The sequence below is a fragment of the Salvia splendens genome, chromosome 14 (assembly GCF_004379255.2).
Source record: "Salvia splendens isolate huo1 chromosome 14, SspV2, whole genome shotgun sequence".
Lineage (NCBI taxonomy): Eukaryota > Viridiplantae > Streptophyta > Magnoliopsida > Lamiales > Lamiaceae > Salvia > Salvia splendens.
This window is the reverse complement of record NC_056045.1, coordinates 30778625-30802143: the sequence shown is the minus strand read 5'-3', so window position 1 is coordinate 30802143 and position 23519 is coordinate 30778625. Positions and strand designations below refer to the sequence as shown.

At 40.3% G+C, this 23519-nt stretch overlaps 2 protein-coding genes across 2 annotated transcripts; one reads left to right on the top strand and one right to left on the bottom strand.

Moving 5' to 3' along the window:
• Positions 1-2341: 2341 nt before the first annotated feature.
• LOC121765402 (cysteine proteinase inhibitor 1-like) lies at positions 2342-3498 on the top strand. Its single transcript, XM_042161545.1, has 2 exons — positions 2342-2629; positions 3097-3498. The coding sequence occupies exons 1-2, from the start codon at positions 2400-2402 to the stop codon at positions 3374-3376; spliced, it is 510 nt and encodes a 169-aa protein (XP_042017479.1). The 5' UTR covers positions 2342-2399; the 3' UTR covers positions 3377-3498.
• Positions 3499-21272: 17774 nt separating this feature from the next.
• On the bottom strand, positions 21273-22649 carry LOC121764787 (dirigent protein 24-like). The gene has a single exon (XM_042160811.1). The coding sequence runs from the start codon at positions 22598-22600 to the stop codon at positions 21347-21349; it is 1254 nt and encodes a 417-aa protein (XP_042016745.1). The 5' UTR covers positions 22601-22649; the 3' UTR covers positions 21273-21346.
• Positions 22650-23519: the final 870 nt, after the last annotated feature.

Below are 23519 nucleotides of genomic sequence, written 5' to 3'. Positions count from 1 at the left end.
TAAAGGTGGGGGAAACACCGGCGGAACTGCAGGGATCCTCGGGATGATGCCCGGAATGGCAGCGATGATGCCCCAAATGCTAGCGATGATGGGCGGGTACTATAATATGTGCCCTTGGATGGTGCCCCAAATGTCCGGGGGGAGTGGAGAGCTGGTGATGGCTAGGGGGATTAGAGGGATGGTGCCCTAAATGATGCCTGTGATGGGGGAATGATGCCCGGGATGATGATGCCTGGTATGATGCAGGGCATGCCTGCTGTTGCATGGGTAGCAAAGTGGGGGTCCCTCAATCACATGGGGACAATGTGTATCGCCCCTACATGGATTTATTGTCTAGTGATTCCCGGAGTACTCCACTTGAGACTCAGTTCACCGGCATTGAGACTTTCTCTTTGGAGGAGTTGGGGATATCTCCGGTCAGGGAGTCTCCCACTGAGATACCACCGGCGGTAGGGAAGTCAAAGAAGAAGGGCAAAGGGAAGGGCAAGGGCAAGGGCACTAGTGAGTCCTCGTGTGTCCTCATCGACGAGGGGGCGGCAACCAGCGGTATGTCTATGGAGGATGTGAAGAGTTTGTCCATGCAAAAGTTCATCGACAAGAAGAAGAAGTTCGGCGTCTTCAAATATTGAGATGTTTATCTTGTGCTGCAGGATTCCGCCAAGTTTCGTGCGGGTGTTGAAGCTGGCTGGCCGAAGTGAACGAAGCTCAACGCCTCCGGCGAGTACAACAACAGTGCCGGTTCCCACGACCTCCCCAAAGCCGCCGCAGAGATCACGACCCCTCCATTGTTCTCCCGCCGTCGTCGCCCAGTTGGGAAAAAGACCGCGATGCGGACGGCTAGAGGAAGCGCCAGCGGGTCCCACGAGGTCCAATCGGCAGCTCCTAGCCAGGACAATGTCGAACTCACCCACCTCGCACGCATGCAGCACAATCATACTTTACTCGACACCATAGAAAAGTGGCGGGAGGCGACTGACCCCTTATACAAAGAGATGTCGAAGGGGTTCATCGACAGTATGAAGCGCGAATTGGGTCTCGCACCCCTGCCGGGGAGTGACGGCGGGTCTGGCCAAGGGGACGACGAGGAGTGAGGCAGGGTCCGCGTGGGTTGAAGCTTTGGGATGTTTTTTAAATTTGAACTATGTATTTTTTTAACTATGCATTTTGTTTATTTAATTACGTAAAATATCATATTTGTGAATTTGTGAATTTTGATTATTGGGATGTCCGCCGGGATGTCCTTGATGATGTCCGCTATTGTGGAGTGAGATGTCCTTATGACGTGGCAGTGCTGTGAGATGTCCTTATGACGTGGTAGGAGGTGTTTTGGGATGTCTGCCGGAACATCCGTCCCTATTGTGGATGCTCTTAGCTAAAACCTACTTTCTTCCTTCCAGCACCATTCCACCAGTACCATGACAATTTATGGTGCTATTTTTTCTATTAGGAATATAATGATACAAATATGTATTTCACATCATCTAATTGTCTTCATTTAGAATATAATTTATTATTATTTATTTTCACAAGTTGTTAAGCTTTGATTTGCTCTAGTTTGTTAGCATTTGATTTATTTCCCTATCATTTTGTATCACATATATTAGCGTGGAGTTAATGGTTATTATAAGAATAATGAATGAATAAAATAATTTATCATTCTATGGTTCTCGTCCATCTCCTCAAAATTGCCAAATCTCTTTTCTCCCACTTTCTATTCTTATAATTTCTCTTATGTGTGTTAATCCCAAATTAATAGATTAATACTATTTGAAGTGATTTGGTAGCTAGTCTAATATCATGTTGTAAGAATGTCAATATTTAGCTAACGTGTGTAGACCATAGTATCGTCAAAATAAATTAGATTGTATCTCGATTTTTTCAGTTGCGTTTGGAATGTGATTAATCTTTAATAAACCCACTAAACATTTGTATTCCCTAATTTTCTTGCTCAAAAGTAATATGGGCAGAAGGAGCTAGAATACAATAAAAATATCAATGACAATAATAATTTTTAAATGAGACTTCTTTCATATAAGCATAAAAAAGTCTTGTGGAGACAATTTTTCCAACACAGTTAAAGTTAGGAGGTGAGAATGTAGACGCAACTTAAAAAAAGGTGCATTAATCACAACAAAAAAAACGTGTGTATAAATTGAGTAGAAAATTTCACAAAAAAATCAAATAAGCCCCACCTTAAAAAATTGGAAAACCATATATTTAACGCTACAAGTCTACAACATTGATATTCCATCACACATGGCACAAAACAACTGGAGCCACCTAAGTTTTCCGGATACAATTTAACATTTACATTAAAACCAACTTCTATAAATAGCATAAACATTTAATCACAAAACCAACACAAACACACTCACTTCTAAATTACCTATCAATTCCCAATGGCATCATCCATGACCATGACCGCCTCCTTCTTTGGTGGCGCCGTCGCCGCCAAGCCGGCCGCGGCCACCACACGCCGCAGCCAGCTGGCAGTGAGGGCCTCAATGGACTTGGAGAAGGCGGTGGAGAAGAACAGCAACACGAGACGGGGCCTCATGTTGGCCGCGGCTGGCGCAGCAGCAGTGTCATCCGTCGCGAAGGTCGCGATGGCCGCCGACGATAAAATCCAGTAAGCGCTCCCCTTTGTGCTACAATATACTATAGTACGTTACAATTTATTGTTTCGTCACTTTAGAAAACTTTTTCCTAGGTGGGACCTATTCTCTAGGCTTCCTTTTTAATTTTTTTTTTACTTTGCTACTCCCTCCTTCCTCAATTAAGAATCACACTTTCCATTTCGGTCCGTCCCCTATTAAGAGTCACACTTTATTTTTACCATAAATAGTAAGTAGGTCTCACATTCCACTAACTCACTTCACTCACATTTTATTATAAAATCAATATTAAAGAGTGAGTCTCACCTTCCACTAATTTTTTCAACTAACTTTTCTTTACCTTTCTTAAAACCCGTGCCCCGGTCAAAGTGTGACTCTTAATCGGGGACGGAGAGAGTAATTATTATACATTAATACTCATATTATTTCAAAAGTTTATATTCTTAAAAATATGCTCCACTTTTTATTTGGTGATGAGTAGGATGTTGGGTGGCTGGACGGAGGTCAAGGATCCAAGTGCACCGGAGTATTTAATACTGGCGACATTCGCGGTGTCGGAATACAACAAACAGAATAACAAGGCCTTGACTTTGAACTCCGTGATAAAGGCAGAGACGCAGGTGGTGGCTGGTGTGAATTACAGGCTGCGGATCTCTGCCCGGGATGAAATACGCCCGAACGGCACCTTCCAGGCAGTTGTTTACTCCCAGGCCGCGCCGACATCCCTACACCTCACTGACTTCGTGGGAATTTCTCGCTAGCTTTCCCGATTGCCGGATTGTGTATCAGTTAATAAAGTGTGTGAAATAACTATCTCCACACCTTCCCAAGCCTCTATGTAAGGCTTTTTCATCAATAAAATTTCCCTCTTTTCTCTTGTTCATATCGGTTTCTTGCCATTTTACTAATCCAATAGTGTTGGGATATGTATGATATGTCTTGAGTTGGACTCTCTTGATACGAATCGGGAAAGAACAGTAAAAGAAAAAATAAACATGAAAACAAACCTAATTTTAGAATCGATGATCAATCTTGCAAATGGAGCAGGATCCGATCTTATCTTCCTACTTGGTCACGTAATCTTTCCATCTTGTCGGTCTCATGATCGCAAGCTTTGGATGCCGGCTCATTGATTTCATTGCTCTCACTCGATACAAAGATTATAGCTCTGGATATAGGTCATTATCATTGTAATCTTTTTATTATCTGAGACGTAGATTCGAGTTTGTTTTATTTGTTTTTTCTCAGGTCATATTCAGAGAGTCGAACCGCATATGGTTGTAATAGTACTATTTTCACATAATTATCTTTAAATTAAATTTTCCATTTGTCCGATTACAATAGAGTCGTTCCATTGCAGTTGAGTCAACTCTAACAAAATTCAAAACATTTAATGACGTTTTATCTTATTTTCTCTCTTACTTTAAAGTTTCTTCAGTCAACCCCCACTTCAATATCTTACTTATCTCATGAATTCCATTTTCACTCCAAATAACCTACTAAACATTTATTCCTTAATTTTCAAATCCAAAAGAATTGTGGGCATGAAGACAATATAATAAAAATATCATAGAGAATCTATCACTTATTAATAAAACTTGTTTTATAAAAACATGTACAAAAATCGAGTGGTGACAATTTCCCCACACAGATAAACCTCTCCTAGTTAGTACGTGATAATGTAGAAATCGAGTCTGCATGCTGACTCGAACACCCGTGTATTCATCACAACAAAAACGTGTGTATATCCAGACAAAAATTGAGTAGAGACAATATAAAAAAAATCAAATAAGGGCCCACCATAACAAATGAGGAACACCAATAATTTAATCCAACGTGTAAATCAAAGTATGAATTTTCTAAATGAATTCAAGAACTACTGCACTGATTTCTTGGTATTCGGTTTAATTTCACATAAATTAATGATCAGTGTTGTGCTATATGGTTGTCACCTCAATTTAAGTTTTTTTAACTTCTGTTGAATTTACTTGATGATTGGAGCTTGAGTGGGGATCAGTGGACTATGTATATATAGTTTGATTTCCTCATTTTTCTGCAGAATTTACTCTGCTAAACAGATGATTCTTTGTGATTGATTCTGAACAATCGATTTATAATTTGTAGGTGAACTGTTTTGAGCTTTATATCAATGTAAGAATTTCCTATACACATTATTTCTATGTGCCTAAATATTCTCTTAAATTTATCTCCTACCATTCAACTCTTTTTGATAATTTCTGTCAAATTATTACCAACTCAATAATTGACTTCGATTATTTCCTTTGGGAAATTTCATTGAACAGCTGGCGTGCTTAACAGAACTCGATCAAATTTGGTCGGGCTATTATCGATCATTGGCTATGCGTTCTCCAAAGTGATCAAAATTAAGAAAAGTTTTAACAAAATTAAGCAAGCTAAATGAAACTAAGCAAATAGTGATATATTGCTACGAGAAAAAAATGTATATGTGCCAAGATGTGGGCCTTTAGGTCTGTTACATTGGGTACAATCCCAAATTGACAAGTAGTTTTGCAAAACTTGATCCATTTAATTGGCTCTTTTTAGGCCCAAATTGATGAGTAGGCTTGCAAAAACTGGATCCATTTAATTGCCTCTTTTTAGGCCCAAACTGATGAGTAGTCTTGCGAAAGCTGGATCCATTTGAATCACCAAACATGTACAGTATTTCTCAATTATTTATTTTAGGCTAAAATCTAATTTTGGTCCCTTTTTTATGGTCTCATATATTAAGTTTGTGACATTTTGGTCTCTAACATATTGTTTTAGTACCTTTTAGTCTCAAACATATTGTTTTGATCCAAAATAACAAATTTCTGTTAAAATTAACAGTCAAAATGTTTGATCAATTTAATAATTTAATTATAATCTAGGACTAAAGTCCAATTTTGATCCCGTACATTTTTCATAAAATTCTTTTCGGATCCAGCTTTATTATATTTTTATTTATCCATTTTATTTTGTCACCAATTAACTCACCAAACATGTACAGTATTTCTCAATCTCAGTAGCTAAAAAAGTATCTACGATGTAAAGGGAATATAATAAAAATAGAATAGACAATCTATGTTTTATAAATAAAACTTTTTTTAAAATTAGTTCATGAAAATGTAGAAAGGAGTGTGAGCAACAAAGAAATTAGTGTTATAAAATCTATATACATACAGTGACACAAAAAATGAGTAGAGACATAGACATAAGAAATGAGGATCACCAATTATTTAATCCAACTTAGATACACCAGCCCACGTGGCACAAAACAATTGGAGCCACCTCACATTTCGGGATAGGATAAACGGATCACATTTGCATGAAACCCTATCACCCAACTTTGAAATATATAACACAAATAACTAATCACAAATTCATCACAAACACACACTTCTCAAATCAAATCCCTATCAATTTGCAATGGCATCATCCGTGACCATGACCGCCTCGTTCTTGGGTGGCGCCGTCGCCGCAAAGCCGGCCTCGGCCACCACCCGCCGCGGCTCTCTGGCGGTGAGGGCCTCGATGGACTCGGAGAAGGCAGCAGTGGAGAGGAGCAACACGAGGCGGGGCCTCGTGCTGGCGGTGGTGGCCGCAGCAGCGTCGTCCGTCGCGAAAGTCGCGATGGCCGACGAGGAGCCGAAGCGAGGAAGCCTTGAGGCTAAAAAGAAGTATGCGCCTATTTGTGTTACAATGCCTACCGCTCGTATTTGTCGCAATTGAATTTGATGGTCAATGTTAATATGGGATTTGATGTTTGGAGAAATGATGTAAAATCGTATTCTAATTTGATTAATTACGCTATTATTATGGTGCTTTATATGTTGTTTTGTTAATGTTAGTGAAGTTCTTAAAATAGTTGGTATATATTGCTAGTTGTTATTGATGGATAGATGGAAAAAGTTATTCGTCCGTCGCGATTTTTTCATTGAATTTTTTCCATTATAATGTTTTATATGTGGATTTGGTTTATACTAATATTGTGTTAATCTATCTAAACTAGTCCACAAAACTTTTTTTGAGTATTTGCTAATGGATAGATTAAATCTTTTTAATGTTTTTGTACTCTCTATTTCTTGTAGATGGAAAAATGTCTTAGTTGATGGGTGACAATGAATTTTAGGAGGAATTATTTAGAATTTAATTAAATAGAAAAAAGATAATTACATATATTAATGATAAGAAAGAATAATTTGAATATAACTTAAAAGTTAATAGTTAGATGAGTATATTAGCGATGATTAATTTAGTTAAAAATAGAAACTTTGATAAATAATGTGACATAGTCCCTTTATCCATGATTTAAAGTTTCACTTTAATTTTATGCAGATTTTACTCTAAAGAAAAATGAGTAAAATTAATAATTTATAATTTCTATTTTTATATACTCCTATTAATTTTATAATGGAATATGCTACATATGTGAGCTCCTTATGTGAACAATCCAGCTTTGATTTCAAATAAATTAATAAACGAGCAAATCGAGCTTTGATTTTTATGAATTTTGTGAAATTAAATACTTCAATGATATTTTTTAATGTATTAGAATCAAATTAAATATATAAATCGAAACGAACAACGTTAGACGTGCGTCAAACGAGAATGATGATCACATAATGAGCTCATATAAGATATGTAGCATATCATTCTTCGTTAAATCTATCCACCCAAAAGTTTGTCTTTAAAAGTTTGAAAAGATAAAATAAGATATTATTTCGGTGGTAAATATAGTTTTTTTTATGTGCTTTTTGATAAAAATTGTCATCTTTCCTTTGTTTTCCATTCTAGAGCTATATGACATGAAAAAAGATAGAAAAATCAGATTGTCTTCGCAATCCAAATCTCCGTTTTGGAACGAACTCTTCTTTATCTTTGCTTTCTGATCTGTTCTTCTTTGATTGTTGGTGCCTTGGTGGTTATATCTTTTGCTTCCAATTTGTGAACTTTTTGAAGCATTTTAACTCCCGCTGATTCAATGTTCAAACCTGTTAATTATTATGTTACCTACATTTGGTATCGGAGCTCTTATCAGATCTGGGCGGCAGAGCTCCGGTTTGAGGTGTTTCGAGCTTCGCCTTGTCATAGCACACACCGTGTTTGTTAAAATTCCTGATAGAAACTGGTTTGTGAATTGATTAAAGATTTAATTTTTCCTAGCATTCGAGTTATGTTAGAGCATCCACAGTGGTCGGCGGACAAGCAATAGCCCAGCCATAGCCCGGCCATGCCACATCAGCAGCACTAAATTCCTCATGCCACATCAGCTGGACAAGCAACTGGACAAGCAATAACTCAGCCATAGCCTTACCACATCATCAGCACTAAAAACAAATAATTAAACAATCATACAAAATACGGAATTAAATTTACGACACATATACGGGAAAATTCTCTAATAATATTAAATTTTTAAAAATACATTAATTAAAAAAAATCCTAATCCACGCACGGGCCTGATGCGAAGCATATTTCCTATACTTTTCCCCCGTAGACTAAACATTTCTATGTTAATTGTAACTCACCAAAGTGTGTTTTGAGTGTAGTTTTGGGTGTTGGAAGCTGGAAATGCGTCAGAATAGCAGGCAGAAGAAACACCCGGCCGGGTGAAATGTTTGATGCATGAGGAGTCCAGAAAGTTCGCCCGGTCGGGCGTTATGACATCACAAAAACGCCCGGTCGGGCGTTTCCCATGATACCTCCAGTAGCACTTCGCCCGGTCGGGCGTTTATACCCTTTGATTTTCGCCCGGTCGGGCATTTCGTGTCTCAACTGCTGAATAGCAGTTTTTCGGCAGTTTTGTCAAGGAAAAAAAGGAAAAAGGAGAAAAAAGGTGACAGGTGGGGACAGAGGGATTGATTAAAGAATTGAAGAGGTAGTGACAGTTGAAAGGTCAACGAAAGGGGCTGAAGGGACGTTTTTGGACGGGAGTTTGCGGGAAAAGAGAAAAGAAGAAAAGAGGGGAAGAGGAGGATCCCACGTCCAATCTTCATCATCTCGGAGACGGATTACCACCGGCTATAGGAGAACACCATTGATCTTACGGTTTTTCTTCTTTAGCATGTGTGGCTAATTTTTCTCTATTGCTCCTAACACTAGTAGGATGAATTGATTGTAGAGATTATATATTTAATCATTTGCTTTGGTTTTCATCTATGGTTCAAATTTTATTTATGCTATGTTTTGATGCATCAAATGTAGTATTTTATTTGCCTCTTTCTAATGTCTCTTTAACTTGGAAATTGGATGAAAACATAGATGAAAGGCTTGTGAATTTTACCTTGTACAGAGATAGATGCATAAGTGAATGTTGATGTAAATAAGTCTTCGAAGTTGAATTAATACTTACTACGCATCCGTAGGAGTTTAGTTTGATGAGAAGAAGATTATGTGTTAAGTGTTCAGCTAACCATAATTGTTGTCGGCTTGAGAAGTTAGTCTAGTATTTACCGCGCTTCCGCAGGAATATTAGTCTAATGAGTATGTACTTCTGGCTATGTGTTCAGCTAGCATTAGTACTATAATTCTTTAAGTATGTTCAGTACTTTTAGAGTGTAAAAATGATACATCGTTCTCAATAGCTTATGAACTTGAATATAGAATCAATACAATTGTGATTCATCCGAATGTTGTTAGGAGCAATGTTCTTCATCTCTCGAGTTTTCCCATTTTCATTCTTTAGCTTTAAAATTGTTTATTAATATCATCAAACCTTATTAAATAATCATACGCCTCCCTGTGGTTCGACACTCTTTTACTACAACTGCCTCTGTACTCTTGCAGATAGGTTGTAATATTTGAGCTATTTAATTAAACTTGTGTGTTTTTAATCCATTAATATAAAAGCTCGAAAATTACACATCAAGTTTTGGCGCCGTTGCCGGGGAGGCAACTGGTTATTTAATTTAGGATTCTCTTTGTTTTTATTTTTGTATAGTTTTCTAACATTTTATTTTCTTGTTTCAGAGTTGTAGCTAGAAGACTAAGTCGAGCCAACGACTTTAAACAAAGGCGCTAGTTGGGAGGCAACCCAATGAGTTTTTAGTTTTCTTTTTATTTTCTCTTAATAAATCGAGGGTTTTGTTCGCTCAATTCTTTCCTTCGATGTATTTTTATGAATTGAGTATTTTGTTTTCTTTTTGTTGTTTTAATTTTTCTTTTTGTAGGAGCAACGTGGAGATAGGATCCACATTCGAACTTATGAGGAAGCACACCTACAAAGGAAAATACACCCACCCACCCACCCGAATGCACTTTGGATATCACGCCAAGTTTGGGGGAGTCTTCTTTCCCTTTACTTTTTATGTTCTCTTTTGCATACATTGAGGACAATGAAGCATTCAAGTTTGGGGGGGTTGTGAATGATTTGGGATGCATGTTTATTGGGTGTATTATTTGCTAAAGTGTTGTGAATCATGTAATTGACGGGTGCATGCTAGATCTTCGGCTTTCTGGTTGGGAAATCGTGCTTGATCTTCTTGATCTTTGAAGCCTAGGATGAATGGAATTTGTGCATGATTTATTTGAAAGAGCATGTTGTGATTACATCCGATTTCTTGAGTTGAGGAGAGCATGAAAGTCATATGTCTTGTGGAAATTACCTTGGATTGATTTGCTTTATCGAGTTGCGTGCTTGCATTCATTTGTGTTAATGATATGGGAGGATAAGGCACTAGGATGAACTTCATGGCCAAATGATCACATGCCTAGTCCTATACATGATCCCCTAGAAGCCACGTTGAGCTTAATTTCCTATCATTTGTGTAAACACTTAGCCAATCACTTAGCTCCTTAAATAAGCCTCATTTTAGCCTCATTCTTAGACCTTGCTACTATTTGGGTGCTAAATACTAGTTTGAGCTTGGTGGTTGAGTGTTGAGTGTTGGGTGGTGTATTGCAAAAGTGTAGACATTTTTAGACTTGATGTAATGCATAGGTGAAAAGAATGAAGTTCTTAGAAAAAAAAAAGAAGAAGAAAAAGACGACCTCCAAATTTGCAAAAGTCGAGGTCTTATCAAAATAAGAAAAAAAAAAGAAAAGAGAAAAAAAAAGAAGAAAAAGTTTGTGAAATAAATAGAGCTTCTATTTTTTACGATGTTTTCTTGTCTAGATTTGATCTCAAGTTTGGGGGAGTGAGAATTTGGTTGTAATTTTTTGTTGTTTGATCTTTGGAAGGAAGTTGTAGAAGGGAAGAATTTGGCACTCAAATGTGTAGCCTTTGAGCTCACTATCCATACTTATCCTACCTCGTCCCTAGCCCCATTACAACCTTGAAATAAGACCTTGGACCTAATCGTTGATGTTTGTGGATATGTGTAAATAGCTTGGTAGAGTTAAAGAAGTTCGGTTTGAAATCTGCGAGTCTATGTGATTAGTAGTGCTTGATGAGTCAATGATGACGGTTTGAGTTGTTTGATCGTATGCTCGGACTTACTTTGAAGTGCATCTTGACTTGAAGTTCTAGGGGGATGAGTGATTGTTCTTGAGAGTGGGAAATCTCGATTGGAAATGTCGGGGGTTTAGATCTTGTCACTCACGTCCCTACATGATTCTTGTTGATGAAAATCTCTTTGCGGGTTAGACTTGGTTGAGTTTTTGTGCTTAAAATGTATCTTGCTCGGGGCGAGCAAGAGCTTAAGTTTGGGGGTATTTGATGCGAAGCATATTTCCTATACTTTTCCCCCGTAGACTAAACATTTCTATGTTAATTGTAACTCACCAAAGTGTGTTTTGAGTGTAGTTTTGGGTGTTGGAAGCTGGAAATGCGTCAGAATAGCAGGCAGAAGAAACACCCGGCCGGGTGAAATGTTTGATGCATGAGGAGTCCAGAAAGTTCGCCCGGTCGGGCGTTATGACATCACAAAAACGCCCGGTCGGGCGTTTCCCATGATACCTCCAGTAGCACTTCGCCCGGTCGGGCGTTTATACCCTTTGATTTTCGCCCGGTCGGGCATTTCGTGTCTCAACTGCTGAATAGCAGTTTTTCGGCAGTTTTGTCAAGGAAAAAAAGGAAAAAGGAGAAAAAAGGTGACAGGTGGGGACAGAGGGATTGATTAAAGAATTGAAGAGGTAGTGACAGTTGAAAGGTCAACAAAAGGGGCTGAAGGGACGTTTTTGGACGGGAGTTTGCGGGAAAAGAGAAAAGAAGAAAAGAGGGGAAGAGGAGGATCCCACGTCCAATCTTCATCATCTCGGAGACGGATTACCACCGGCTATAGGAGAACACCATTGATCTTACGGTTTTTCTTCTTTAGCATGTGTGGCTAATTTTTCTCCATTGCTCCTAACACTAGTAGGATGAATTGATTGTAGAGATTATATATTTAATCATTTGCTTTGGTTTTCATCTATGGTTCAAATTTTATTTATGCTATGTTTTGATGCATCAAATGTAGTATTTTATTTGCCTCTTTCTAATGTCTCTTTAACTTGGAAATTGGATGAAAACATAGATGAAAGGCTTGTGAATTTTACCTTGTACAGAGATAGATGCATAAGTGAATGTTGATGTAAATAAGTCTTCGAAGTTGAATTAATACTTACTACGCATCCGTAGGAGTTTAGTTTGATGAGAAGAAGATTATGTGTTAAGTGTTCAGCTAACCATAATTGTTGTCGGCTTGAGAAGTTAGTCTAGTATTTACCGCGCTTCCGCAGGAATATTAGTCTAATGAGTATGTACTTCTGGCTATGTGTTCAGCTAGCATTAGTACTATAATTCTTTAAGTATGTTCAGTACTTTTAGAGTGTAAAAATGATACATCGTTCTCAATAGCTTATGAACTTGAATATAGAATCAATACAATTGTGATTCATCCGAATGTTGTTAGGAGCAATGTTCTTCATCTCTCGAGTTTTCCCATTTTCATTCTTTAGCTTTAAAATTGTTTATTAATATCATCAAACCTTATTAAATAATCATACGCCTCCCTGTGGTTCGACACTCTTTTACTACAACTGCCTCTGTACTCTTGCAGATAGGTTGTAATATTTGAGCTATTTAATTAAACTTGTGTGTTTTTAATCCATTAATATAAAAGCTCGAAAATTACACATCAAGTTTTGGCGCCGTTGCCGGGGAGGCAACTGGTTATTTAATTTAGGATTCTCTTTGTTTTTATTTTTGTATAGTTTTCTAACATTTTATTTTCTTGTTTCAGAGTTGTAGCTAGAAGACTAAGTCGAGCCAACGACTTTAAACAAAGGCGCTAGTTGGGAGGCAACCCAATGAGTTTTTAGTTTTCTTTTTATTTTCTCTTAATAAATCGAGGGTTTTGTTCGCTCAATTCTTTCCTTCGATGTATTTTTATGAATTGAGTATTTTGTTTTCTTTTTGTTGTTTTAATTTTTCTTTTTGTAGGAGCAACGTGGAGATAGGATCCACATTCGAACTTATGAGGAAGCACACCTACAAAGGAAAATACACCCACCCACCCACCCGAATGCACTTTGGATATCACGCCAAGTTTGGGGGAGTCTTCTTTCCCTTTACTTTTTATGTTCTCTTTTGCATACATTGAGGACAATGAAGCATTCAAGTTTGGGGGGGTTGTGAATGATTTGGGATGCATGTTTATTGGGTGTATTATTTGCTAAAGTGTTGTGAATCATGTAATTGACGGGTGCATGCTAGATCTTCGGCTTTCTGGTTGGGAAATCGTGCTTGATCTTCTTGATCTTTGAAGCCTAGGATGAATGGAATTTGTGCATGATTTATTTGAAAGAGCATGTTGTGATTACATCCGATTTCTTGAGTTGAGGAGAGCATGAAAGTCATATGTCTTGTGGAAATTACCTTGGATTGATTTGCTTTATCGAGTTGCGTGCTTGTATTCATTTGTGTCAATGATATGGGAGGATAAGGCACTAGGATGAACTCCATGACCAAATGATCACATGCCTAGTCCTACACATGATCCCCTAGAAGCCACTTTGAGCTTAATTTCCTATCATTTGTGTAAACATTTATCCAATCACTTAGCTCCTTAAATAAGCCTCATTTTAGCCTCATTCTTAGACCTTGCTACTATTTGGGTGCTAAATACTAGTTTGAGCTTGGTGGTTGAGTGTTGAGTGTTGGGTGGTGTATTGCAAAAGTGTAGACATTTTTAGACTTGATGTAATGCATAGGTGAAAAGAATGAAGTTCTTAGAAAAAAAAAAGAAGAAGAAAAAGACGACCTCCAAATTTGCAAAAGTCGAGGTCTTATCAAAATAAGAAAAAAAAAAGAAAAGAGAAAAAAAAAGAAGAAAAAGTTTGTGAAATAAATAGAGCTTCTATTTTTTACGATGTTTTCTTGTCTAGATTTGATCTCAAGTTTGGGGGAGTGAGAATTTGGTTGTAATTTTTTGTTGTTTGATCTTTGGAAGGAAGTTGTAGAAGGGAAGAATTTGGCACTCAAATGTGTAGCCTTTGAGCTCACTATCCATACTTATCCTACCTCGTCCCTAGCCCCATTACAACCTTGAAATAAGACCTTGGACCTAATCGTTGATGTTTGTGGATATGTGTAAATAGCTTGGTAGAGTTAAAGAAGTTCGGTTTGAAATCTGCGAGTCTATGTGATTAGTAGTGCTTGATGAGTCAATGATGACGGTTTGAGTTGTTTGATCGTATGCTCGGACTTACTTTGAAGTGCATCTTGACTTGAAGTTCTAGGGGGATGAGTGATTGTTCTTGAGAGTGGGAAATCTCGATTGGAAATGTCGGGGGTTTAGATCTTGTCACTCACGTCCCTACATGATTCTTGTTGATGAAAATCTCTTTGCGGGTTAGACTTGGTTGAGTTTTTGTGCTTAAAATGTATCTTGCTCGGGGCGAGCAAGAGCTTAAGTTTGGGGGTATTTGATGCGAAGCATATTTCCTATACTTTTCCCCCGTAGACTAAACATTTCTATGTTAATTGTAACTCACCAAAGTGTGTTTTGAGTGTAGTTTTGGGTGTTGGAAGCTGGAAATGCGTCAGAATAGCAGGCAGAAGAAACACCCGGCCGGGTGAAATGTTTGATGCATGAGGAGTCCAGAAAGTTCGCCCGGTCGGGCGTTATGACATCACAAAAACGCCCGGTCGGGCGTTTCCCATGATACCTCCAGTAGCACTTCGCCCGGTCGGGCGTTTATACCCTTTGATTTTCGCCCGGTCGGGCATTTCGTGTCTCAACTGCTGAATAGCAGTTTTTCGGCAGTTTTGTCAAGGAAAAAAAGGAAAAAGGAGAAAAAAGGTGACAGGTGGGGACAGAGGGATTGATTAAAGAATTGAAGAGGTAGTGACAGTTGAAAGGTCAACAAAAGGGGCTGAAGGGACGTTTTTGGACGGGAGTTTGCGGGAAAAGAGAAAAGAAGAAAAGAGGGGAAGAGGAGGATCCCACGTCCAATCTTCATCATCTCGGAGACGGATTACCACCGGCTATAGGAGAACACCATTGATCTTACGGTTTTTCTTCTTTAGCATGTGTGGCTAATTTTTCTCCATTGCTCCTAACACTAGTAGGATGAATTGATTGTAGAGATTATATATTTAATCATTTGCTTTGGTTTTCATCTATGGTTCAAATTTTATTTATGCTATGTTTTGATGCATCAAATGTAGTATTTTATTTGCCTCTTTCTAATGTCTCTTTAACTTGGAAATTGGATGAAAACATAGATGAAAGGCTTGTGAATTTTACCTTGTACAGAGATAGATGCATAAGTGAATGTTGATGTAAATAAGTCTTCGAAGTTGAATTAATACTTACTACGCATCCGTAGGAGTTTAGTTTGATGAGAAGAAGATTATGTGTTAAGTGTTCAGCTAACCATAATTGTTGTCGGCTTGAGAAGTTAGTCTAGTATTTACCGCGCTTCCGCAGGAATATTAGTCTAATGAGTATGTACTTCTGGCTATGTGTTCAGCTAGCATTAGTACTATAATTCTTTAAGTATGTTCAGTACTTTTAGAGTGTAAAAATGATACATCGTTCTCAATAGCTTATGAACTTGAATATAGAATCAATACAATTGTGATTCATCCGAATGTTGTTAGGAGCAATGTTCTTCATCTCTCGAGTTTTCCCATTTTCATTCTTTAGCTTTAAAATTGTTTATTAATATCATCAAACCTTATTAAATAATCATACGCCTCCCTGTGGTTCGACACTCTTTTACTACAACTGCCTCTGTACTCTTGCAGATAGGTTGTAATATTTGAGCTATTTAATTAAACTTGTGTGTTTTTAATCCATTAATATAAAAGCTCGAAAATTACACATCAGGGCCCACCCATTCCGGCGCCGCCTCACTCCTCGCTGTCGTCGCCGCTATCCGGGACCCCCAAATCTGCGGCATCTGAGCCAGCGTCAGAGCCCCCCACCTGTGCCGCGCCGGGATTCAAATCCTGTCGCATACTCACTAGCACGGCGTGAAAAAAACTCTTCTCCTCGGGGTCAGTTGCATTCTTTCATTGATCTATGACCTTGATCATCTGAGCCAGCGCTTGTTGACGCGCCAAGAAGACTAGGTCGGCTGCCGAGCTGCCAACAGGAGGGATGCCGACTGGACCTCCTGGGACCTCTGGCGAGGGCGTTGCGCCCGTCTTTGACCAACCGGGCGAGTGCGGCGAGTAAACGAGGGAGGGGACGGGGTCTCCTGAGCATCTTCGGGGAGGTCGTGGGAACCGCCGCTGCTACCTCCGGCGTAATCACCTGAATAGTTCAGGAAGCGCCTTCTTCGGCCAGCCCGCGTCGACACCTGCCCGAAACTTCTCGGAGTCCATTAGCACCTCGTAGCAGTTCCAGCAGGTGAAGTCCTTGTAAAGCCCGGGCATGGGGAACTCTTTCTCCGCCAGCCTCCTGCAGTCATCGTCAGTTTGGCCGCTGGACTTCATTCGGAGGGCGTTGGTGTACAAGCCCGAAAATCAGGACACCCCAGACCGGATTCGGTCCCACCCCTTCCGGCACTCCTCCCCGCTGCGTGGCCTCCCCTCTGGGCAAAATGCCTTGTAGGTTGCTACTATTTTAGCCCACAAGTTAACGATCCTCTGATTGTTCGAGGCGAGAGGATCATCGCAAACACTCACCCACGCCTTGGACAGTGCGACGTTCTCCGCGTCTGTCCACTTCCTCCGTACCTCCGTCTGCGACGACTCGCTGACCACCTTCTTCCCCTTCTTCTTCTTGGGCGCCCCCCGACCCTGCCCCACGGGAGTGTCCGGTGCCCCGAGATCTATACCCAACTCCTCTAAGGAGAAGGACTCAATCCCCTGGAACTGCGTATCCGCTGGGGTCGATGTGTGTGAAGTAGCAGTACCAAAATCAAAGCTAGGGCGATAGACGTCAGAGCCCCCCCGGCGTCCCCTGCCCCCACGGTTTACCCTGCGTCCCCTCCATCCCCGACGTCCCCTGCATCCCGGGTGCCCACCCCGGCATCATCGGCGTCCCGGGATGCATCCCTGGTCCCCCCTGACCCCCCGGCATCCCCTGCCATCCCGGCATACCACCACCAGATGCCATCCCGGGCATCATTTGCTGCAAAGGGTACATGTTGTTGTAGTACCCGGGCATCTGATTCCATCCACCTCCCACGGGGACCGCGGGAGTTTGAGACCCGCCCGACCCTGAAGTTGGCTCGTTGTTGAGATCCATTTCGCGTTGTTGATCTTGTACAGAAATTAAGATAGAGAGAGTACTCGTTAAAACAAGTGGTGCGAATGAAAATGTCGTGCAAATCGCGTATATATAGTGTTTCGAAAATTAAAAAAAAATTGGCTCGCCGGTTCCTTGCCGATCGGGAGGCTGCAATAGCGGCAAGCCGATCGGCGAGAGAATCGCGAGCGCCCAGGAATCGGCGTGCCCTCGCCGAAATTCTCGCCGATTTGGCGCTCGCCGGCTGCAATAGTTCGGCGAGCCGCTTGCTCGCCGACCACTGGAGATGCTCTTAGGAGCTTGTTTAGTAGGATTGGAGTTAATATAACCTATCTATTTGTATGATGAGTAATGATCTGCAGCTTGAGCGCCTACTTTTTTTATAATATTTTTTCTCTCACTCCGTTGAACAACTCTCTCTGCAAAAATTAAAAGATCTCGCTGCCCGATTCTTTTAACAATTAATTTCTTTGTAATTTATTCACCTATTTCAAACAATATTGGACAAATTTGCTAAAAGGTTGAGTTGAAGAAAATTATTGGGTTGTGGAATTCAAAATCAAAGCTCATAAACTCAAAATTTGAAAGAGAAAAAAATGGGTATAAAGTCTGGTGGAGGGCAACGAAATTCCAGATTTGGGTAAATTGGATTGTGCGTAGTCAAAGAAAAATTCAGAGCAGTGTTTGTATTTTGTAGAAAGAATGAGGAATTGTTGTTTCAGCAGAAATAATGCCGGAGAAAGATTATGAAGATGAGTTCCTGAATTTAAAAAGAAATCAAAAGGAACTGGAGCGTGTTCTCAGCAAACATGGCAAATAATCAAATTTAGGGAGATTACAGAAAGTGGGCAGCAATCACAAAATGCAAAGAACAAAATCAAGTCTACTTTTGCGATGCGAAAGAATTGAATAGGGAGTTGACGCTGCCAAATCAAAGTTCAATATTCTTGGACAACTTAATTGTTTTGAGAAGAGGAATTGCAGAATTTTTGGATGCCCGCCATTCATCGAAGATAGAAAGGATCGGTAGAGAAGAAGATTGGAAAAAAATATATTAGAAAATAAAATCTGAGCTCTCAAACAAATTATTAGAAAAAAAAAATCTGGCATCGAAGATAGAAAGGATCGCTCAAACTTAGGCCACCCGCAACGCGTCACGCGGGTGGCCCGTATTCCGTCACGGAGGGATGGGATGGCGGCGTGACGCGTTGCAGAGCCCCATCTCGTTCCCAGCCCGTTCCGCGTTCCGTCACGGCGTGACGAGTGGCGCGCCCCGGCGCCATGCGTGACGCCCACTCGCCGGCCCGCGAGTGGGCATCGTCACGTTGACGCAATAAATCATTTTTATTAAATTCGAATTAAATAAAAAAAATTAAAAATTAAAAACGGTAATATTACCGTTTATAGCCGTTTTCCATTTTTTTATTTTTTTATTTTTTTACTATATAAATACTCCTAATTCATTCTCATTTCACCCACAACTACACATTTATTCTTTCAAAATCATCTTCATTTCCTCTCCAATTTTCATCTAACATCTCATCACAAAATATCCGGCGACGGAAACTCCGGCGGTGGCGGCTCCGGCGGGTGGGATCTTAACGCGTTCGGCGACTGGGGGAGCATGTATAACACATTGGGTGGTTCCTGTTCGTATTTTTTTAGGATTTTAATTATGTCTTTTTTTTATTTTTTTGAATTTGAAGTTGTATTTTTATTTTATGTTGTAATTTTATTTTATTTTTAATGAAGTGTGTTTTTTAATTGATTGGTTGGAAATAAAAATAAAAATGAAATTGAATTAATTGTAATTTAAGGGACGGTTAAAGGACGGAGGGTTGCAGGTTCCGTCATGAGAAAACAAGTTATTATTGCATGTATAAAATTTGTTGGCTTCATTCTACATGGCGGCATGTGTGTAGAGGAGAAGCTTGAAGAACAAGTTTTATCAAGTCTTAAAGAAGCGTGATGATGGAGAAGATATAAAAGGTCATCGCTGCTTGTGTCTTGAAAATAACATTTTATTTGGCATCAAAGGATTTTGCAAACTAGTGAAACTGAACTGTATACGTTCTGTCCTTTTTTTGGGTCCTTACCACCAATATCCAATCCCAGTAGATGTTGGTTTCAGTTTGCTTAGGGAACTAGATGCTCTTAACCTTCGTTTCTACACTTTACCATCCGAAATTTTGGCTCTAGTCCACCTAAAGTACCTTGCTCTAACTTGCAATGGACAACTCCCTGCAACCATATCCAAACTTTTCAATCTTCAAGTCTTGATTGTCCATCCACACGTCAACATCAAACGTTTTGATGACCCCTCATACGTGCCAGTACAAATATGGGATATGCAAGAGTTAGAGCACATTGAGATCTTGGGAAAGTGCCTTTTAGCCCCACATCATGTTGCTTCTTTGGAAAAGCTCTTGACAGTTGTAGGTGTGAATGCTAATATTGGCACTATCTTGGAACTCTCCAGAAGAATTCCTAGTGTAAGGAAACTAGGAGTTCGAATCGAGCTAAGACCTCGTGATGACCATAATGACCTTCTTAGTTGCTTTCGCAGCATTTCAACTCTTGAAAGTTTGGAGACTCTGAAATGTTGTATCATAAATCCTGTGATTAAGCATGGCTATGGTGTTCCTACAACTCCTAGTTCATTGATGATGCCGCATGGATTGATAAAGCTACATTTGAGTGGCATGGGTTTTCCTTGGGATTACATGGATGTCATAGGCTCTAACTTGCCATTTCTTCAAGTACTCAAATTGCGATCCTATGCTTTTCTGTGTTCAGAGTGGGATGCATGGAAGGTAGGTTTTTCGAGACTTCAGTTTCTTCTAATTGAAGACAGTGATTTGGAGTACTTGAACTTAAGACCCATGAATTTCCCTATGCTCAGCTGCATTAGCTTGAAACACTGCTATAAACTGAAACACTGCTATAAACTGAAACACTGCTATAGACACAGAAAGATTGAATTAGTGGATTGCAGTCCTTCAGCTTTGAATTGTGCCCAGCAATTACTACATAGTCAAGATACCATCGTTGATTATATTGCCTCTACAACTTTTTATGAGAAGCCGGAGACTATCAAGTTCCGAAGGTTAGTCCTGCAACTACAAATTCTTAATATATATTTCATGAATTAGCTGTGGAATTTCAAATTCTTATTATGCTCACAATATCATCTTCTGGTCAAGTGTTCTATGTTGTGGCCTCTCTCTTTTCCAATGGCTTGGCTAAAAATGAGGATCTCATGAGGATGGTGTTGCTCCAGTGTGTGTTTCGTTTGTAGGTTTTAATCCTCGGAATAGTTGTGCAATATGCATGCTCATACCCTATGTTTGTTTATGAACTTTCAGTTATGGGAAACCACAGATGCAATGGTCAGATCCAGACCCCCATTTCATCGTTTTTTTCCATCCCTCAGTTTACAAAGCCAAAACAGCCACAGTCAAACACTGTTTTGGATTTCGATAATCATATTCCTAGCAAGTATAGCTTGGTTTCCTAAAGTGTTTTATATATTTATTTTTCTTGTTATTTTGCTTTCTATATATTTGACTCGGGAAAGGGTAATGGTGGAGTTTCGTGAGGGTTCTAACAAGAGTGGTAATGGAGATTTGGCCGATGGAGTAGAGGAGAGGGGCGGTATTCCAGATTTGACTGATGAAGAACAGGACAGGACAATGACGAGGGCAGTGATGGAGATTCGGGCGATGGAGGAGAGGATGATGAAGGTGAAATCCATGTGAATGATGTGAAGCAAGAGAGTAGTAGCTTTGTAAGAAATATGTGAGCGCCTAAGAAAGTGGGGTGATATATGGATAATCATCACTTTGGATTTAGGTTGTAATAGCTACTTATTCCATTACCTAACCACTTGTTTAAGCATTTCTTATGTAGAGTTCCTCCACCTAATTTGATAATGGAAAATAAATAGTAAATACAATGGAAATCACTCCAACAATAATACACAAACTTCATTTCTTACTACAGATAGAATTTACACCAAATTCACTCATGCACTCGGAATCACTCACAGCAGAATCTTGTACTATGTGTTTGTGTGATACATATATATGGATAGAGAGAGAGGATTCAAGGAGTGAGATAAACAGTGAAGTGAGTGATGGTTTCAACTCCATCAGTAGTGTGCTGATCCACCTGCGGCAGAGCTTCAATGGCAGCAAATCCTTTAGCATTCTCATATTTCCCTGTCCCACCAACAACCGCGATGTGAGAGATCGGCGTTGCTGTTCGGTGCACCCCGAAGAAGCTCACCGTGTCGAAGACCTCGCCGCCGTGGAACACTGCCGTCAGCGCCAGCGTGTGGCTGCTGCCGTCGCTGGAGCTCGTCAGGTAGAACCCCTGCGCCCGCCCGAGCACGGCCGACCCCAGCTCGTGCCCCGCCGTGATCTCGTTGTCCACCACTGTCACGGAGCCGAATGTCAGCTGCTGCAGCGTCAGCCCCGCCGGGAGCTGCCCTGCCGTCACGAAGGGCTGGCTGCCTCCGCCGGAGACGACGTTGTTGCCGTTGTTCTGGACGACGGTGCTTGAAGGGGAGCCGTTGAGGCCGACGAGGAAGGGGAGGTTGTTGTTGTTCACGACGCCGTTGACAGTGTTGAGCGGCACGCCGCCGTTGATGGGGAAGAATTGGTTGTTGTTTTTCGAGAACGGGAGGTTGTTGGCGTCGGAGTTGGCCACGATCCCGGCCACCGCCCTGCCGGACGGGTTTGAGCCGCCGAGGATGTCGTGCATGAAAAAGGAAAATGTCGGACCATCTCCGGCAACTCCTCCAGCAGCGCCGGCTCCGGCAACTCCTCCGCCGGAGGAGGTGGTTAGTGGTGGTGTGCCGGAGTTGGGATGTTCGGGTACGGGTGCAGCGATGGGGGCCGGCTCATCAGGGACCAGTGCCACCGCTGGATTGGCGGTGGGAGCGGCGGTGGGGGTGGTTAGTGGTGGTGCATCGATGGGGGCTGGTTCATCGGAGACAGGTGTCGCCGCAGCATTGGTGGCTGGAGAGGCGGTGGTTAGTGGTGGATCATCAGAGTCCCCAACTTCGGGTACGGGTGCAACGACCGGGGCCGGTTCATCGGAGACGGGCGCCACCACATTGTTAGTGGCGGGAGAGGTGGTGGTTAGTGGTGGCGCGTCGGAGTCGGGGATTGGTGTCACCGCCGCATTGGTGGCGGAGGCAACTGAAACAGGTGTCGCCTCCGCCTCTGTGGCAGGGATGTCGACCTCCGAAGGAGGTATCGGGTCGGGTAATGAGGTGACATCGGTGAGAATTCGGGTTGAAGTGGCCAAAGTGGTGGCTAGCAATAGCATGGAGAGAATAAAAAGTTTAGACATCTTGATTTCAATGAAGGTTGGAGCACTATGGAATGGTGTTGAATTTGATTAGTTGATGAAGAAAGAATGAAATAATGAGGTCTATATAGATTGTTTAGTGTTGATGTAATGAATAAAATGGACCTAGGTGAAATGGAGTTGTTATATTTGTTTAGTTGAAGATTGTGAGCAATGGTTTCGTTGATGCACATGATGTCACCCACTCCAAATCCGAGTTTAATTTTCTTGTAATTATAATTTTATACTAGTACTACTACTTCATTTGATGTTCACACATAATTGTGCTTTCAAATTTTAAATTCCCAACTTCATAATATTCGATTAATGAGTTTGAAATATATCTCTAAAGAATGTGATATTATTTTATAATATTGTAGAATGTAGTACTATATGTTTTTTACTTCTATCAGTAGTAGATATAGAATTATCTAAACATTATGGATTTTAACGAATACTACTAAAGTCACTACTATTATCATAAAATATGGGTGAATTTTGAAACTTCTCAAGAATTAAAATCCAATCCGTTGGAAATAATGATTCCCCGAAGTTAAATCATACTCCCTCCGTCCACAAAAAATAGAGCATATTTGTCTTTTTTATTGTCCACGAAAAATAAAGCACATTTAAAAAGAAAGTTTTCAACCCCTTCTCTCTTATTTTTTTCTCTTTCTCTTACTAATAATATGGACATTACATTCCACTAATACTAGTATACTACTTCTCTCTTACTTTTTTCCCTTCTCTCTTACTTTACCAATTGCACATTAAAACCCGTGTCATTCACAATATATCCTATTTTTCGTGGACGGGGGAGTACTATGTAACCTTTACGGATTAATACATGACCTTTATCGAATCGAATCAAAGAACAAGAAGAAATTCTATAAAATTTACTAACAAATGAGGGCACTAAACA